Here is a 20,465-nt window from a genome sequence, read left to right as displayed (position 1 = left end):
GATGAGGAGGAGAGGGAAAAGACCTTCCTCGAACTCCAGTACGGTTTTCTCTGAGTCAGCGTCCCCTTTGATGAGGGGAAGCTTTGAACAATTCAGATGGGGCTTCTCCAGCTACCATCTAACTCCGTATTGTGATGCCTGTGCTGAGTGAGACAGGACGCTTGGTTGCACAGACAGACTGACAGACGCTGGTCAGGCTTTCCAGCAAAGCTTGGAATACAGAAGAAGAACAGAGGAGAGAAGAATCCAGCTGCAACCAGATGAGTCCCAAATGCCCATTCCCCAAAAAGGGGCATGCACAATGCCATCATATAGTAGTATTTCACAGTCGCTTCATTGTACGGTGTTATTCCCTGAAGGTACAGGCAGAGTCATATTGCTCTGAGCTGGCAGGGTGTGGAACACACTGGGCCAATGAATGTCTGACTCATTCTGTGAGTTCAAGAGCAGAGTCTGTGCTGGCTTCACTCACGCTTCTTGTCATCTGAGGTTCCTGTAGGCACCATGCAACCCTTTCATCACTGACAAATATAGCTGTCTTGAGGGGCGAGGGGTTTTGTGTGCATTTATACGTCTCCTTCTAAGTAACCTTTCAAACAGAAAGGCCAAAGTGTACTTCAGTTCTGGCAATTCAGGCAACTGGGAAAACAAAAATCTGAGTCCAGAGCCAGTCTTGTCTAGGGTGGGCAGATGTCTGGCCCAACATCTTCCTTCTGAGTATCCTGATCGCTCACTGAAAATCAGTGCAAGGGCTAAGACTTCCTTGAGTACCAATGGAGAGACCTGCCACAGAAACCCAAGGAGAATTGTAATTTTTATCCTTACAGTCTTACACTGAAAGACTTCTTGTGGAGGCCCACAAACCCCTGAAGGAATTCAGGGATGGGCTGGCATGCTGCCAGCTTGCATGTTAATACATTTATGGATACCATTACAGTCTGGCCAGCAGGCTGTAATTTGATGTCTGTGTGCAGAACTTGTATGGGTATATTTAATATCTCATCTGTTTCCCCAGGGTGATGTACTACTTGTGACATTTTGTAAATCAATGCATGGCCATAAGCAAAGCCATTCTCTGTGCTTGGAGAATTCCTGCAGCATTTTAAAAAGACACACCCTAAATAAAATGTAATAATGTCAATTTCCTAACATGGTTTAAGCATATTTACTAATTACAAAAGGGATTAAAACTAGAAACAGGGTAAGCTTTTCTTTTTTTCTATAATAAGCTAAGGAAAAAAGAGGATGACCAGCTGAGTGCAAGCAACAATTATCTAATGAAGTATTCCCAGATGGAGAAAAAGGATGTTATGGCACATCCCTGGAATGCTACTGTGGTTTAAAAAAGAAAGAAAAAAAAAAAAAAAAAGGACTTATCCTGTTACCACCAGAAGGAAATGAAGCAGTTCTCAGGAGCAGATGCCATATTAATTAATGTACTCATCTGATAACATCTGATAATATTCCACATATAAGTGTGCAATGGCATTTTAACCACTCTGTGCCCAGTTGCTGAAAGGGTCTGGACTGCTTAAGTACACTGGCAGTAAGGAAGCAAGGAAGTGCTTTATTCCACAGAGGAATTCTGTCCTGCCCTGAAGCAGAAGGAAGGCTACTGCTGTTATCAGGCAGTCATTCGCCCCCATAAGATGTTCTTTTGCATTAACCCAATGATAATTCCACCCTTGCTGCTAGACTAGTGTGCCACACAGACCAAAGGGGTGAGACTCATACAAAGGGCTCTGAAGCTTGCCTTGCTGCATGAAAACATTCTACTGTTTGCTTATCAGGCTGGTGGCATTTTGCAAAAAGCTGGGCAAAGTCTTCTCTGTACTTAACTAAAAGCAGATGCTAAACAAAGTGGACTTAGGAGAGGTTGTGGAATCTCCTCCTCGGAAGACTTTCAAAACCCGTTGGGACGCTTTTCTGTGCAGCCTGCTCTAGGCAAAACAGCTTTAGCAGGGGAGCTGGACTAAATGATCCCCAGAAGTCCCTTCCAACCCCTAGAACTCTGTGATTCTGTAATTCAAGGGATGGCTGTACTTTCTGAGCAAAAAAAAAAACATAGAGGGAGATTTTCATTGAAGGACAGAAAGATTAGTGGGCTTCAAATGATAATTTTCTTGGATAAGAAAGGAGTAAATTTCAGTCCTACTGCAAGACTTTGATCTTCAGGGCAATAATATGACATTGTCCTTACTTATAAAATAGCTTTGCCCCTGTGGAAATGTTTTGTCATACTAAATAAGAAAGTAATTCATCATTAAAGATGGGGAGTGAAATGTATGCTTGTTCAGCTAATAGCCTGGCGAATGTAGAGGAAAGAATGACATCTCTGTGTCATTGTCTGCCATATCTCACTGGCTGCAGCCTAATGACTCCTCTAGAAAGACTAATGTTAGGTTATTAAGCCAAACCACAGGATGCAATATAATTTAAAGACCATCCAATGTAATTACAGTTAGTGCAGCATCACTAGGAAAATGCTATTTGGTATTCCTTGTATCATATCATTGCCACTTCTGTGCATGCCATTACCAGAAGCAATTCATCTCATGTTCCTGAAATCCTGCTGTAAAACTCCTCTTGACGTGTCACACATCCTGTGAGCATTACTAGCAATGAGCCGACAACCCCGACAGGCCATGGAACGCTGCACACTGCTCATTGGTTGAGAAAGTGCTCGGATGAGATTCATGCTAGGTACTGACATTATAAAAACTTGCAGTTTTGCCTCCCTCCCACACTGCCCCTTCTCTGAGACCCATGCACAAGGGCAGAAAATTGCCACTAAGTTAGAATAGGGCTTTTTCCTGCCTGCTTGACCCATGTATTAACTGTTGTACATACTGAAGCAGTGGAGATGGAGGCCCAGCCCAGGTCAGATTGAGTCAGAGTCACTCAAGGCTCCCTGGGGAGAGAGAATGCTGCTCACCACGAGTAAGACAAGCCAGCTGCTGCAAACGGCAGTCTGGCTCACAGGAAGCATCCCATGATCAAAGGAGAAAAGGAAATAGTTAACACAACAGAGAGCTGACTTCTCACTCCACAGCTGTAACTGCATCTCAGCCTGGGACAGCCACACACTGTTCTTGGGCTTACGTGTACTCTTTAGACATCTGACCATCTTTATCTTTGCCCTGTATTTGAAACAGTTATTGCTCTGAGTGATGGTAATATGTTCTTTGGTAACTGACAACTGCCAGGAACACCTGCATGTAGAAACTTCTGGGTTTGTCATTATTCTATAAATTTAATTTCTGACTCATATGAGGACTAAGGCAGGGAGCAAACAGCAAATTAATATATTCTGTGATTATCAGACTGAATTATTCAGGAGGTAAAACATTTTTCTTGTATACTACATAGGGGTTTGGGTCAGAAGTGTTAAGTCATAATTAAACACGAAGCTGAAGATCAGGCCCTTTTCCTGTATGGATATTGGGTCCAAAACCAATGTCCAGCAGTACTCAGGTATGCAGCTTGCCTAATCTGGCTGTCCCCACCCCACCAAGCATCATAATTTTATTTTTCAGAATTCAGAAATATTTCCAAAAAATCAGAGCTCTAGTCTGAGACATTTGTAATGTCATAAAAATATGTCCACGTGCATTAAATCTGTTTCTCATATTGAATTCTAAAAGCAGCTCTGCTATTCTTTTTTTATTTCCCAACTGACGTATGTTAATTGTACTTAGATTAGGCAGGTCAGCTTTCTGCCATAACACCTCTGCAACATTTAATCTTGTCCTTCTCCATCATATATCACTTTATCTTACTCCTTCCTACCACCACAACTGTGATCACCACCTAGTCCAACCTAACAGCTAGCTAACTTTTGTCCTTCCCATCCCCGGCCTCCCAGCAAGTAGCAGCAAATATTTTCACCACGCCTGCCGTCTGCTAGCTGCCATGGAGCACCAGGCTGCTACTGTCAGGGGTGCCACAGGGCGGCTGTGGTCGGGCCTGCCACAGAGCCAAGAAAACAAGTAGGGTGTTGCTGCCTGCTGCAAGGGGCAGAGCTGCTGCTACCAAACCTAAAAGGAGATGGGAAGAAGGGCATCTAAAAGCCCCTAGAGAGAAAGGACATCTGATCAGCACCAGTTTGTGAGTGCAGCTACAGGAAAACTGTCTGAGCAGCAGCTTCCCAGTTCTTCCAAGAAAACAGTGAAGAGCTCTGGCATGTGATTTATGCACCACCCACTTGGACTACAGGGAACAGGATTATACCCCTCTTTTCCCAGTGTTATACTCAGCCAGGGCATCTGAGCTTTCCCCTTGTAGGCCTCTTTGAAATACAAGAATCTCAAAACAAGCATGTGACAGAAAAGTAATTTATCCTAGCTGAACAGCTATGGGTCCCTTTTTTTACAGTTAACCTTTTTTCCAGTTTGCAGTGGCGTCAGATTCCATGTGGAATTCAGACAGAAAAGTCCCAAATATCTGCAGTCTGCTTAGAAAGTGAACTGCACACTTGTTCCAGACGATCCCCCCTTTCCCCTATACCACACACCACTCACAGCCTTGCCAACATGCTCCCCTGTCGCAAGACGCAGGGTGGGAGCAAACACTACTCAGCCCCCTGGCCACTTCAACCTTGTTCTCCTTTTTACACTGTGGCACATATTTGTGCAGCATGCAACAACCAAGTGAGAACATCTTTTCCGAGTGGTATTTCTTAATGGCATTTGGAGAAAGATTTGTAAGGAGTGCCACATGAATTGCAAATTAAATCCTCCACTTCCATGACTGTTTTTGCCTTGCATTTTCCTCTTTATAGCTCTTTCAGTCTGGGTTTTCTTTGATTAGAAGCACTGAAAAACTGTTAAAACAAAGACTGCAAGTACTTTTCTGCTCTCTGTCTCCTCACTCCCTCTGACATGCTTTATTTCTGTTAAGTGCTTTGGATCAGGTCCTTGCCTCTGGTATTATTCTGCCAGCCTTGACTTTTGTCTAGAATAGCATCTTTGGCCAATTTCTTGCTCCTCACTGGCTGACTACTGTGTTCAGGGCTCCTACTTTTAATGGATCAAGGGTTTAGACATCTTGAGACTAGCATTGGCCTCTCCACTTGGCTCCAGTGCTTCCTTTTCAGGCTCCTCACAAAAATGAACAAGGGTTTAATAGTTAGTTCTCAATACAGTAGTTCTCAATACAGTGCTCCCTTGTTTATTTTCCTCACATGTCTACTCTTCCTTTCCATTCCTGGCCACAAAGAGAAGAAAGTTGGAAGGACACCAGTTTTGCCAGTTTATTACCAGTTTTGAGGTGAGAAAGCTGGCATACTGAGGAGGTGGGGGGTGTGAGGTAGGACATCTAGAGGGAACAGATTAGCCTACCAACAGCCCTGTTGCTGGACCTTCTGCAAGAGCCCAGTGTAAGTAAGTACCACTAGAAATGTGGGCACGGTTGCCTAGCTCTCCCCTTGGCTGTAAGCAGTCTTCTCTAACACTCCTCTGAATTTCAGTTCCCCTTGTGCAAAACCTAAGTGGAGCACAGGGTCTATGTGCTGGCATCCTGTACAAGGGTAAAATCTGAAGGATGGATTAGTTCCCCAAAACAGCAAAATTGCAGGCAGGGGATTATAATCTTTGGTATAGCAGTGGTCTTGACCACACTTTACTTCCCACAGCATGAAGTAAAAAACTGAGAGAAAATATATTTTCAGTTTTCCTAGAAATAAAACTTCAGATTAACATAAAGGGCACTTGGCTTCAGATTGACTGAATGTTTTCTTTGGCTAAAATTTTCTTTTTGCTTGTGGGTAAATTCAGTTTTGTTCAGTCCCTTTCAAGAAGCAGGTTAATTATGAAAAGGGAAACAGGAGATACAGCAACGCTCTCTTGAAAAATGTGGAAATAAAACATTTTAAAGTTTTTTAACATTCCCCTCTTCTTCTCAGACAAAAACAAGAGGAAACTAATAGGGCTGATCGCACTTTTGCAATCAGTTTACTAATCTCAGGTTCTCCTTACATTAAGCTAGAATCATGATGTCTCACTTTACCTGTAAAAGACCATGCATCTAATCTAAGGTGGTGGCTAGATTCTCTGTCAAAATCCAGGCACCTGCAAAGTGGTGCATCCTCCCTGTTGCAGCCATGTTAAGGCAGGGGGACATGCTCTCTGGCAATGCTCCACTCCCTACTGATCACAGAGGAAACAGGGACAAACCGTTTGAACTTAACACGAGTTTTAATGGCTAAATTTAGATAAGGTTTTCCTTGTTGCTCTGCATACTTATTGGTTTTCTTCATTGTAAAAGACTTGATTTTTCTTGTTTCCAGAATCTAGGTACATACCTTCAAGAAGTCACGGTCACAGTCAGATCCATCTTCTAAATCAAAGGCTGTGAAGCTGTAGTTGAGTGTGTTCCCCTTTGTAGCTTGGATAGTCCAGTTGCAGTGCTCATATAGTGGGTAATTATTTGGATAATTTAAGCTTTCCAATATGCCATAGCTACGATTAACTGTCAGTACGTCTTGGCAAACTGAAAAAAAAAAAAAAAAGTGATAATAAACTATACTTGTACAGTGCTTATTAACCCAGTATCTCAAAAAATTCCTAAGTGAAGTTCCTGGTAGCATTACAAGGTGAGAAATATTTTTATTCATAGATCAGAGAAATCATGAAGAAAGAGAATTGTGTGTTATTGAAGAATATATTGCATATGTTGCACAAAAAAAATCAGACTTCCCAAACTTGAATCCTTCAGCTCTGTTATGTCCTTCTTTTGTGACACTTACAGATGCATCGGTATATGTAGCACATATATATTTTTGGCAGGTTTTTTTAATTCTAAATGCATAGTTATTCCTGAAACATGGTGGTGGTTGTTGTTGTTGTTGTTTTTGTTGTTTTTCTGATAGAAATTTGCTCTGTCAGTTGAAGTAATTTGGGGAGGGTGCTCAAGAAAGATTGACTAATGGGTTAAAGTGTTTTATTTCAGCAAATTGGAAAAAATAATAATCATCCCTGGCTAAAACAACAAATGGAAAGTACAGTACTTGTTCTGGATTTTCTAGGTCCAGGAAAGATATCCAATAGCATCGTAGTGTAAAAACTGGATGACCACCTGAAATAGTGAGAGTTTTCCCTGAAGTGCAGAAAAAATGAAAAAGAAACTAAACTAGACAAAGAGTGAAACAACGATTATGCCATTAGGTCAGTCAGTCTCATTTTCCTGTGGCAAACGTTCGTAAAGACAGAAAATATCAATGTGGGCAATCTGTTGTCTGAAGACAGTGTGTCTGTCATACACCTGGAGCAGACCAGTGTAATGCACACAGACATGAGCAGGAGGTGGGGAGCAGGACAGGTTATTTTCTTCATACAGCAAATCTACAGTGTTTGAACAGCAGTAATAGAAGAGATTCACCTGCAAAACTCTTCTAATGATAACACGCCTACCTCCTGCAAATATTTTTTATCCTTTCCAAATGATTTTCGGATCAGCAAGGTCTTTGGTTTTAGGTCCTCAAAATGCTCAGGATACTGATGAAGGTCAGGGCCAGGCAGAGTGGAGCTTGTCTACACAGCTACACTGAAGCATACAACTGTTTGAAAGGGCAGGATGAAGAGCAAAAAATGGATTTTGAAGAACACGAGATGGGTAAAAGCTGCTACCACCTGCCATCAGGATTTTACTAGAAACAAATCAGACACAAAGGTGCCTTTGAATGTTAGCTTGATACTGTGTTTTCCTTTCCAATGTTTTCCAACTCATCATTATATTTCTATCATCTACATGTAACTGTGTCTGGCATCTAAGCATTTTTACTTTACATCACTACTTCCTACATAATTTTAGCTGTTGGACAAGCTTGGAATGCTTTCTCAGATGCATCTTCAGGAATTAAATATGAATGTAAAATATAGACCACATTATCTAATAGCTCAGCTGAGTGCTGTGAAAGTGCTTTTTCTGTTTAATTAATGAAAGGGAGGGAGAACCCTCTTCTAATATATCATCTTGACTTTGCAATCTGAAAAGTCCACTGCAGATGATTTGTGATACCTTCAAGGAATGAGGGAAGCAAAGCTCACCCTTTGCGAGTATGTGCCACGTGTGGACGAATAACATTGTTATTTCTCGTAATCCATTTACTGTTGTGCAAACCTAGGACAACTTGATGTCTATAAACCTACAGCAATCCACATCACTTTGTTATGTCATATTTAGGGTACACAAAGATGCTTGCCAATCATTTTGTACATGGTGAAATTCTGTATCTTCCAATGTGCATTTACCCATATATGCTAGAATGTATAAGGAGAAAAGTAAACACCAAAATGATGTTCAAGTTTGTGACTGGGAGCAAAATAAATTTTATATGTCATGTATCTTCTTGGAATTTTCTTCAAATGTTATTATTCTAATATTTCATGGGTAGAACTATTTTACAAAAAAAAGTCTGTATGAAAAATTTGACCCTTATCATAGCATATAAAAAATTAAAGTTTTTTTAAGTGTTTCAGGTAGGGTAAATGATCCTAAGTACCTGCAGTGATCCAGGACGGCTGAGGGTAACTCACTTATCCTCCACCATCCTGCCTCACAAGGAGCTAGAAAAGCAGAGAAGGTTGTTCTACCTACCTTCTCTGTTAAAAAGTCAGGAGACTCTGTGAGCAAAAGAGCAAGAATGATCCAATCTACCCTGTTACAGACCTCCAGCACTTGTTATTCTGAGTAAATCTGGAGCAGTAAGTGCCACTGGTGCAGGCAATTGAAGTAGATCCACCTCACCATCTCTCTCCTAGGAAGGAGATAGTCTCCATCACAGATAGATGGGCAGATAATTTTCAGCTGTCTGTGTTCTGTGACTGTAGCAGACTAGAGAATCTGGGTCAACAATATGCTCTATATATCATCCTCTTGCTCAGGAATAGGTAAGAACACTGGCTGCACAAAGCGGTTTCAGGAACAAGCTGAACTGTAGAGACATTCTTCTCATGTGCTTTTACTTACGTACCCTGTTTGTATTTCGCTAAAAAACCTCCACCCTGAAAGCTGTTGTCTGTCCTTAATTTCACATACACGCTGTCTCCATTGGAATGGATGAGTTGTGGTATCTGGTTCCCACAAAATTTACCTAGCAGTTTGGCATTACTGCTGTTGCCATCATATACCTTAAAAAACAAACAAAAACAAACAAACAAACAAACAAACAAACAAACAAAAACACCAACAAAAACAAGAAACAAGCAGATGTATTTAATAAAGCTGATGGTATTACAAATCCAACTAACTTCCCCTGAAAAATGTCTGCCTAAGAAATTGTTACTGGGTATACAAGAGGTTAAATTCTATTTCTGCTCAGAGGAAGCCTGACAGGCATTTCAGAAATAAGCAAATCAGTGGAAAAACAGGAAGCCAGTAACCAGTGGGTTTTGAGGGGCTTACTCACCAAGTGGGGAAAACTGAAACTCCATTTCAACTCTATTAAAAATAATCAGATAATTTATGCAACAATTCATATATGAAATTTGGGATTAACAATAGGGTTATTGACACAGTTGTGTCTTTTTCCTTGTAACCTACTAAGAGAACATACCAAGGCCTTAGTCCAAACCACAGCAAATTCAAAACATATAGATAGATTCTTGTTTCAGTGGCCTTTCTATCTAGACATAAATACTTTTCTTACCAGCAGCTACACAGACACTACTGCCTTACCCTCCACTGCTCTGGGATATGAAGATAGCATGTTGCATGGAGCTTTCCTATCCTCAGTCTGCTCACTTATGAACATTTGAGGACCAGGGCCATGTGTCTTTCCTTGCCTGTGTACTCTCCATACTCGGCTGTCTCCTATGGAGCAGAGTCACAGGGTACATACCGCAAGGTAATCCAAGTTGCAGTTTGGGTGATACTCTAGATGGAACTGTTCAAACTGGATTTCAAATGGGGTTCCTCGGTTTCCTCTGAGCAACCAGTAGCACTCTGAACTGTGGTAATATGGCATAGGGTAGTTGGGAGACATGAAGATACCGGAAGCTGTCATCAAAGTCCCACCACAACCTGAAAATGGCAAAGAAAACAGACCAACATTCAACACCTAGAAGAGTAAAGGATTAGACATGATGTGTGAGATTCACACTGCTGACCTTCACATGCCCTGAACATCTTCAATGATCCCCTAAAAATCTGCGTTTAGCCAACAGTGTCGTAAGCAGAAGAGAGCCTGTAACACCTAGAAATATAATTTTTTTCCATGAAATTCTTGGTTACTGCTTTCCTAAACATATGTGAAAGTTGATGCTACATTATATCTAGGGAACAGTATATCCTTCCCTGTAGAGAAAAAGGAAGCCCAAGGATCAAGAAAGTTGTATCCTTGATCTTAATAACATGAATTTATGTTGTTATCTAATTAGCAGACAGATTTTAGAAGATAGGAAGCAGAAAAGATGTGGGGAAAAAGGTGAGAAATAAAATACAAATGAAAGATAAAAAATAAGATGTGTAAAATGGTTTTATACTTGATGTGGTCATTTTACCTGCTGAGGTACCGTCCCACTCTGCTGAAAATCCCTTTCTTGTGCCAAATATGTCACTTACAAACTTTATCCACAGCTTGTTACCATGAGAGATTATCACAGGAGGCAGGTCTGCACCACAGTATTTTCCAAGAAGAGGAGAAGTTTCATAGCCTCCATCTCTAGAATGATAGAGAAGAAAAACTTTGGGTCAAAGAGGGAAACCATGAGAAATGTTAACAAATTAAAAATCTCTAGAATTTTTTCAGGCCTGGGAAAGTCTAATCTTGACTCTTCATCTTACACAGCAATACAACTACCAAATACTGGAGGAGCACTTCTACTTGCAGTAAGAAGTCCTGCAACAAGCACCTGCTTGCTGGGTGTGTTCACTCTCTCATCTCAGCAGCCTGAAGGCAAAAGAAGTCTCACATAGCCTCTGTGTTGCAGAGCCAGGACTTTCTCTGTATTCTACAAGGTGGCAATTGCTGGTGTAACCAAAGGTAATCTTCTAATTTAAAGAAATAACAGTTTGCTCACTTCTCAGTGTTTAGCCTGGCACAAATTCCAGATTAGCTGACCTACTTAAAAAAAGAAAAAAAAAAAAACGCAGCTTATTTGCCACCAGACAAATGGGAACTCATTTCTCAGAATTGATATGATTCACATTTTGAAGTATTTGCTTAGCCTTCAGAATTGTTTCTACAAGCACTTAGTTCCTTTTTCTAAATAAAGTAATATTTCCAGTAACATTTTCTAATATGGTAATCAGGATGCACATTTAATGTTCTGCTTTGGTACCTGCACGTGTCTCCTTGGAACAAAAAAAACAGTGATAACCTGCTTAACAATTGCTTTCTAACCTTATCTTTAAGCACCTTTATACTAAAAATACTGTACAAATCAGTAGGAAAATAATAAATACATTTATATCTATATATTGTTATAATCTTGGTAGGATGCTTTTTAAGTGGACAGTAAGAACTGAAATAACATTTCCCCATGGGTTTATTATACCTGCTTTTGAGAAATTTCTACTTAAGACCTTGCCACTCTGTCATCCTCCTAGCTTAAACTTCTTGCCAGTGTCTCAGGTTACAGGCAGTTGAAGAAATGTGCCAGAACCTCCCTTCACTTGCATCTTGGCCTCTGCAGCTCTCATCAGATGAGAATTTTCTTAATTGACTGAATGCAATTTATCAGAGGACACCTCAGGACAAGAAATCAGAGTGGCAGCTAAGACCTATCTAGCTACCCCGTTCAATGGTATCAGGTTTGATGAGACATTCTGGAAACATAACTGTGGTGGCAGCAGCAATGAGCTGAGTTGCACTTAGCAATGTTCTGGCTGTATCTTAAAACCTGTTGAGTGCTACTGAGCTCTTTGCAGTGACAACAGAGTTAGATTTACAAAATAAATTAATTTTTTCAGTTCTTGAGGTGAAAAAGTAAAAAAGGAAAAAAAAAAAAAACACACAAATTCTGTTATAATTTAGGTCTACCTCAAATTAAAGTGTTAACTGTTAAAGTTAGATTAAATTTAATCTCAGGTTGTTGTTTTAAAATTAAAAAATGAAACACTTGACTTATAAAATATTGAAGAAGCCTTTCACGTTTTCATAACTTTTTCTAGTTTGTATGTACAGCTGAAAAAAAACAGCTAATTCAGCATTGGAATTCAGAATCTCACTACTCCAACTTCAGCAGGCAGCTTTTTGTTTGGGTCTAAAAAGTAAAGCACTACTTACTGAAGAATAACCCATACAGAATATTTGTAAAAATATTCAGAATTAGTTTTATTATGGTACTCACTGAGGTCATGGAAACTCATGGCATGCTCAAAGTGAAAAAACCCCACTGGTGTCCTGTAGGCATGGTTCATCTAGAGAGCTGGCTCATGAAGACAAAATGGACACACTGACATTGCAACGTGCAAATCCCATACAGTAACAGAGCAGAAAGGATGTGTGCTTAGTGCAGATGTGTTGTGAGCCCGCAACTAACCTTTCCGCAAATATCACTTTTTTCTCCTTGTAAAAATCCTCCTGTAAAATTTAGTAGAAATCACCGTGCTAATATCCTAAGTTTAATGGTGATGCCAGTATAGACAAATATCACAGATTATGTTCCTAGTACTGCATCATGGAGTAGCTGCTGTTTAAACATAAAATGCAAAATAGAATCATAGAGTAGTTTGAGTTGGAAGGGACCTTTAAAGGTCACCCAGTCCAACCCCCTGCACTGAGCAGGGACATCTTCAACCACATCAGGTCACTCGTAGTCTTGTCTAACCTGACCTGGAATGTTTCCAGGGACAGGGCATCTACCACCTCTCTGGGCAGCCTGTTTCCATGTTTCACAAGTCTCTTTGTAAAAAAAATCTCTTCCTTATATCTATTCTAAATCTGACCTCTGTTAGTTTAAAACCATTACCCCTTGTCTTGTTGCAACAGGCCCTGCTAAATGTCCCCATCTTTCTTATAGGTCCCCTTTAAGTACTGAAAGGCTGCAATAAGGTCTCCCCAGAACCTTCTGCTCTCCAGGCTGAACAACCCCAAGACTCAGCCTTTCCTCATCAGAGAGCTGCTCCAGCCCTCTGATCATTTTTGTGGCTCTCCACTGGACCTGCTCCAACAGCTCCACGTCCTTCTTGTGCTGAGGGCTCCAGAGCTGGACACAGTACTCCAAGTGAGGTCTCACCAGAGCAGAGTAGAGGGACAGAATCATCTCCCTTGACCTGATGGCCACACTTCTTTTGATGCAGCCCAGGATACAGTTGGCCTTCTGGACTGTGAGCACACATTACTGGCTCATGTCCAGCTTTTCATTCACCAGCTCCCTCATGTCCTCCTCCACAGGGCAGCTCTGAATCCCTTCATCCCCCAGCCTGCATTGATACCTGGGATTGGCCTGACCCAGACGCAGGACCTTGAATTTGGCCTTGTTGAACCACATGAGGGTCACAGGGACCCACTTCTTGAGCTTGTGCAGGTCCCTCTAGATGGCCTCCTGCCCCTCTGGTATGTTAACTGCACCACTCAGCTTGGTGTCATCTGGAAACTTGTTGAGGGTGCATTAGATCCCACTGTCTATGTCACTGATGAAGATATTAAACAGAAACAGCACTGGTCCCCATACAGACCCCACTTGTCACCAATCTCCATCTGGACATTGAAACCTGGACCACGTTACGCTCTGGATGTGGCCATTTGACCAATTACTCATCCATCGAACAGTCCACCCATCAAATCCACATCTCTCCAGTTTAGAGAGAAGGATGTTGTGAGGGACCATGTCAAAGGCCTCACAGAAGCCCAGACAGATGAGCTCCATAGTTCTTCTCTTGGCCATTGATGTAGTCACTCAATCATAGAAGGCCACTAGGTTGGTCAGGAAGGACTTGCCATTTGTGAAGCCATGCTGGCTCTCTCAAATCAGCTCTCTGTCCTCCATGTGCCTCAGCACAGCTGAGGGTCTGTTGCATGGTCTTCCCAGGCACAGAGGTGAAGCTGACAGGTCAGTACTTCCCAGGGTCCTCCTTTTGACCCTTTTTAAAAATGGGGGCAATGTTTTCTTTTTTCACCAGGGACTTCACTTGACTGCCATGACTTTTCAGATATGGAGTATGTGTCCCAAAACAGGTGATAAACTCTTTGTTTCTGCATGAAGGAAAACAACCAGAATGCAGTGCATGGAAACACAGTCCACATACTCCACTTGCTCTCTGAACTGGAATTTACCAAGTGGGAAAGCCAGCAATGGAGCCAGGTGTGAAGAGGGAATGGTAGCCTTTAAAGTTTGCTGGTAAGTCATTTTCCCACATGGACAGCACAGGTGTATAGTTAAAACTACAGTTCCTGAACATGTGTAAATGGACAAGAAAAATAATTAGGCTTGCCTGATTTCTACATAATCCTCCGTGCAGCGTCTGTTCCCTTCCAAGGTGAAGTTGGTGAAGTGCAGCACAATCTGTCTGTTCATTCCCACTGTGATGGTGTATATGCACTCTGTCTGGGTGGGGTAGTTATTGGGATAGTTTGGAGATGTTACCACACCAGTTTCAGTACTGTAGTTGTGTGAACACACTTTAAAAAGAAAAGAGACCAGTATGAATTAAATAGGTATGCTAAAGTAACAGGAAATTTCTCTTCCCAACAGAGAGAGGAGCTAACGTCCTGTGCTCCTGTGCATTATAACTCTTTCTGGACACGTCTTACTGCTGAATGTCATCACCATAAAGTAAAACAGAATCCATTTTTTTCATAGGATTTCTTATATCTGAGTTGACTTGTTCAGCTTTTACCAGAACACTGGTAAAACAGGCAACATTAGAGTAGTTCCAGCTGCCTAAATTGTCTTTGGCCTGGAACCAGGTAAGCAGAGAAAGGAAACTGAAAGGGATGCCTTGATCAACGCTAAAGGTAAGATTCCTGAATTTCTGGAAAGCACTGGTTTTGGAAAGTGAATGCAGTCTCTAGCTATGAGGAGACACTATATTGCTCTGAGGCATTCCCCACAATAAAATCTGGGAGATGGGGATTTTATATCTATATTTCTTTTCCCATTTTCTGGACCATAAGTGACAACCAGTTGGAAAATAGTATAATCTTTAGATGGAGAGGACAAAGCAATTCTACTTTAGGTCTGATACTAAAATCAGCTACATCAATTCTTCTGTCAGCACTGTAGAAGCATCTTGGTATTATGAGCTGGAATGAAGAAAATAGTGAGGACTCTTGCTGAGCCAGAACCTGAGCAATAATTAAAACGAAGCTATTTCAAAAGCACAGACATAATGGTAGGTGAGAGTTACTTTGGAAAGAACAATTGTCACGTATTATTGATCACAGTCTGAGTAAGGTTTGTGATCTGGCTGAAAAAAAGGGCAAGAAGAAATCTGATCCGTGTCAGATGTTTTCAGTCAAAACAGAATCTTGATGACACTGCACAAGGCAATGGTGACATCTCACCTGGAAAATGTGGATACACATGGTCACTGATGTTCTGGAAATCAAATGAGAACAAGACAGAGGTTGTGGAGATAGCAGGAAATGAGGTTACTAGGCAAAAGACACAGACACTAGAAGAGCCTGATGTGTTTAGTTTAGCAAGTGCAGGAGAAAAAGGGCTAAACATCAGGAAGCATGAAGAGAAGAAAAATAGAACACACTCTCAATGACAGTACAAGTTATGAAGTTAAAAACTGCCCATGAATACAGACACACAGAAATTCGGAGGAAGTTTCTATCAGGAAGTGTGTTTCTAGAGTAATTGTCAAACCAACATAACAGATGCAGTAACGGGGGGAAAAAATCCACTGTTTTTTAAGATACAGTTTAATTAATTTAATTAAAAAGGGGATCACATTACATAGATCTTGTTAAAAAAAGAACAACAAAGAGGGGTGTGGAAGTAGGCATAAAACTGTGGCCTAATTTGATGACCCTGGAGACTCATTCTGCTCCTCCATTCCCATTTCAAGTCCTACGGTTTGCAAATATAAGAAATCAAAATAGATTTCTTAAATACATTCTATCAAATAGGCAGAGTTAGACTAATTATCAGGTACAACTAAAAGAGCAAACAAAATATTATGATTAACTTTAAACTCATTTAAGGTGATTGCCACAGATCTCCAAAACCTGTTTTCTAACACAGCACAGTTGCAATGTAGTAATACTTGTGATTAACACTTCAAAATGCACAGTAATTTAGAGGGAAGAGATGAAATGGCAGTTGAGGCCCTCCAGGTCTAAGGTGGGTCATTTTCATGTCTGTTCTTTATCCATTCTAACTATATATTCTAACTACTAAAACACTTTTGCTTTTAATGGCATCTTTTTTAATGGTGTTTTTTTTGCATTCTTGGTCACCACCTGGAAGGCCTCTGTTGGAAATGTTTTCTGTGGGATAAATACCCCCAAAGCTGACTCATGTTCCTAATTCATCACAAGAAACATGACACAGAAACACGCAGAATTTTCTGCCACTGGGTTCTACTTTGGTATTGGCAGGTCAAAAAGGTTTCATGCAACAGTTTATCTAAAAACACAATCTATTAGCCTTTATTTAGAATTTTAGTAATTTGTGTGTTCCCTCACAGATATGCTCTAATGTATGCATACAACAATCAGGTTAGTCCTGGGCACCTCAAAAACCTTGTGCTGCTTTATAAATCCTTATAATGCCCTTGCTGTGCTGTCAGCTCATATGGTGCTGATATGTAGGCTTATCATCAAACACCAGATCCTTAATGCTTTCTTGAGAACCCTGCCTGCAGGATTAGAAATCTAACCTAGAAACGTGACACACGTTTTTCCTAACGACTCATTATACGAAAGCAATACAAAAATTAAAATGAAAATGTGTCTGTATTTATTAGGTTACCTATTTTTACCTAATTATTTCCTCTTGATTTTAGAAGAGTAGGTGCCTAACTCATGCACATTTAATTTTTCTCAGCCCTTTTAAGAACAATTTCCATAGAATTGCCCAGGTCCTCTCTGCCACCAAAGTTTGCTTTCTTGGGAGCAATCCATACGGACACTCATATTCCAAGAGTGCAGTTTTAAATTGGATGTTGTACTCTGCTTTACACGCCACATAATTTTCTTTATGTGCTAAGGGGCATAAGTACAGAAGGTGGAACAATGACTGCCTTAGAAAAGTCAGACTTCTGGCTAACGTGAAATAAATCCAAGTGTAGACTGAGCCTATGCTGCTATAAGGATTAGGAAAAGCATAAATGTAGTCATGGATTTTGTCAGCCAGCTCTCTTCTGGTGACTGGATCCATTCACTGTGTCCTACTTTGAACAGGAGAGCTGACACTCCCTTTTTGCACTCACATCACTAACACAGCATTTAGGGGTGTGCTTAAGCACTAACAGTCTTTTCAGTGAAAAGTGTTAACAAAGTTAGCAGGAAAAAGTACTTTGAGTCCTTTGCCAAAGTTCAGAATGCAGCCTAGCACCATAATGTGATTAGTATATACCTGGAAAAAATATTAATTCAGTTTAGTTTGCACTCGCCAAAGCTCATGAAAAACAGAAGGAGGAGGCAATTGTCAAGGACAATCACACATCTTGCTTTGCCCTGTTTGGTGTTTTGGAAACTATTCAATCTGCTTTCTGATTTTGGTAATGAATGTGTTTGCTCTTCTTAAAAAAAAAAAAAAAAAAAAAGGTGCCATAAATGGCATCAACACACTGTAATAGCCAACAGTGAAGAAAAATGCCTGATTTTGTACTACTCACTCATGCAAACATGCATAGTGCAGAAAATTATATCCATGTTTTTTCCCTTAAAGAGATATTCATCAGTGACCACAATTCTAATTAATCAAAATTACAACTATAGTGTCCTATGTAAAATCAGAGTTTTATTTCAATCTCATTCTGCCAAAGGAAAACTGGGATCCCAAAAAAATTAGATTTTTACATAATATACTACGTATGCTTAGAAAGAAAAGGAGGAAACTATCACATGAATTACATGCCTCTCCACAGGCAATGGAAAAGCACATCTGCACTTCAGGGCCTTCTGTTACTTCTGCCAGCAGACACCAAGAGGCTTAAGTTTTACCAAGAAGGCACACAAAGGTGCTCTGTAGCATTTCAGATCCAAACTCCTTAGAAACATGGGGTACAGCTGTTCAAAAAGAATCTCCGACTCTTCTGCTGATTTACACATAAAGACACTTACTAGAGTTATAGGCACATAGAAGCACACTAATACCCTGATCAAACACAACCAAGTTACTGTGCCCTAACAAGTTAGCTCAGCCTCATTCAACCATGTACTGTACCTGTGCATGCACTTATTGGTCAGGCTCTACTTTCTATTCTTGTCTTTGTTCATTCAGCTGAAGATAAAAGGCAGGCAACATACTCCTAATTATTACTGGGTTAAGTCAGCATGATCAGAACTGGGATCTCAACTTGCACTCAGCTATCAACAGACACACAAATCTATACATCACTTTGAGGTGCACTTTTAAGTCCACAGATTCTCAAATGTTTTTCTTTCTTTCCTGATCCCTCTCAAGCTCTGACTTCTCCAGTCAGTCACTGTCAGCTAATGTATACCATACAATGAAACCATTTAAAGAAAAAATTAGCTCTATTGATAAATAGTATCATTCAGAATTCAGGATGATAAGGAGGAAAAATATTATCTTTCACCAAAGCCACAGAAAGACCAGGAATGAAAACTCTATTAGGAAGGGAATCAGCTAAAAAACTTGTAAAGGCCGAGTTTTCTCAGCAGAAAGGATGAAATGAAGCTCTTTAATGAAACAAAATAAATGAAGAAGAAAAAAAGAGGAAAAAGAAAAAAAAAAAAACTCTCAAATCCCAATTCAAAGAAAAACAAATAAATTCCCACTTACTTGTGAAGAAGTTGAGGACAATAAAATACATACACTGACTCTAGTGGTATTCCTAGCGGAAAATTGTGGCCTGGATCTTTCAAGACCCCTGAGCAACACTTCCAGGAAAGACTGAGCCCTTTCAAAGATTTTTCAATAATGTTCCATAGATTCTGTGTGAGATGGCCTGCCAGGATGTGCAAACAGAAACCCTAAAGTCTGCCATGGGGCTGCTGTGACATTTACCTGTCTAGCAGTTGAGACCTGGACTTTATGAAATAAATCTAAATATTACCTTGTTTTCCATATGACTTTCTCCTTTAAAAGGCAGAAAGGCAGCCAAGAACTAAGTATCCAGTACGGGGGCAATATATATTTTAAACATCTGAGTATCATGTGAGCATGTTTGATTGGAGGAATTCTGTCTGTATTGCTGCCATATGAGCTATTCACAGCTACTAACCAGCAGACACTAGAACAATTGTTTGCACTTTATGGACTATGGCCATGGTTGTATCTCATGGCATTCAAATGTTTTGACAGTAAATATAGCTTTGCCTTTATTTTCAGGCTACTTTTCAATTAATATATCACAGACAAACCATGCTAACAAAAATATTGTCTGCTAAAATGCATGGAGAAGAAAATCAGTTTTGTTTTACAGAGAAATATTTTTTTTCACTTCTACTTACCCTTTTTTTCCCCTCCTATTTATTCTTTTTTGGGGAATAATCTTATCCATCTTTTCAATAGCTCATTCTCTGTAAAACAAGTCTGAGCAAAAGCCTATTGAAATGTCTAATATGAACCAGAACAGCTTTGGCCAGTTCTGATATTGATTACACTCTAGCTGGCTAAGACAACATAGCTCAAAAATAGGAAAGATTCTTACTGCACAAGAAACTTTATTAGAACCATAATTTCCTTAGTAGAGAAATGAAAACAGACAGCAGATGTAAAGAAAAAAAGAATCCATAGCTGTGGTAAATGTCTCAGATATTATTATGTTCAACAATTCACTACCTTAGTGTAACTGAATATACATTAGTAGAGTACCAGGCCTAAACATCTCACAGTGGGGAAACTAAACTTGATATGATTTCAGAGAAGTGGGGAGTTGCTTCTCACAGAAAAGTCCACATACACACGTGTTCTCCTTTTCTAAGGCCATAGAAGCTTCAAAACATTCTTAACAAAAAAAAAGAATGTTAGCAGTCTAGTATTTATTAACTTTGTAGTAATGCTATTTTTGTGCTGGGACTAAAAGAAACAAATCTCTGTAAAAAAAACAGATTGTAGCTTCAACTTCTCTGTAAGTCCATTACTATCAGTTTCAGTAGTTATATGCTACTTTGCCATACTTATACAAACTATAGTGGTTGAAATGAAAAAGCATTTATTCTAGAGATAATCATTCTAGGTTTGAGTGAGAATAAATTGAGAATAAGCCCAGTTTAGTTGAAGAGTAGCAAAGATATGTGTTAATTGCAGGAAAAGAAAACCATACCTGTTGTTTAGAGCTTGGATGAAGATATTATATAGTTCTAACTTCATATAGACATTTTATACAGTTTCTAGTTTTTTGTAGCATTGAAAAGAAAATAGACTTGCATTTTTAAG

General features: G+C 40.0%; 1 protein-coding gene across 1 annotated transcript in view; it reads right to left on the bottom strand.

Annotated features, from left to right (window-relative positions):
• Positions 1 to 6,301: 6,301 nt before the first annotated feature.
• Positions 6,302 to 20,465, bottom strand: part of CUBN (cubilin (intrinsic factor-cobalamin receptor)) — a gene marked incomplete at its 3' end in the record, with an annotated part of 43,485 nt that continues 29,321 nt past the window's right edge. Inside the window, exons 23-27 of the mRNA XM_008944799.1 lie at positions 14,377 to 14,563; positions 10,500 to 10,660; positions 9,839 to 10,020; positions 8,972 to 9,128; positions 6,302 to 6,489 (exon numbers count right to left, since the gene is read on the bottom strand). Of these exons, the coding sequence (XP_008943047.1) occupies positions 6,302 to 6,489; positions 8,972 to 9,128; positions 9,839 to 10,020; positions 10,500 to 10,660; positions 14,377 to 14,563 (875 nt within the window). The remainder of the gene's footprint in view (positions 6,490 to 8,971; positions 9,129 to 9,838; positions 10,021 to 10,499; positions 10,661 to 14,376; positions 14,564 to 20,465) is intronic.

The sequence above is a fragment of the Merops nubicus genome, unplaced genomic scaffold (assembly GCF_000691845.1).
Source record: "Merops nubicus isolate BGI_N331 unplaced genomic scaffold, ASM69184v1 scaffold16647, whole genome shotgun sequence".
In the NCBI taxonomy this organism is placed as follows: Eukaryota; Metazoa; Chordata; class Aves; order Coraciiformes; family Meropidae; genus Merops; species Merops nubicus.
The sequence above is the reverse complement of the archived record's forward strand: the minus strand, read 5'-3'. Positions and strand labels throughout refer to the sequence as shown.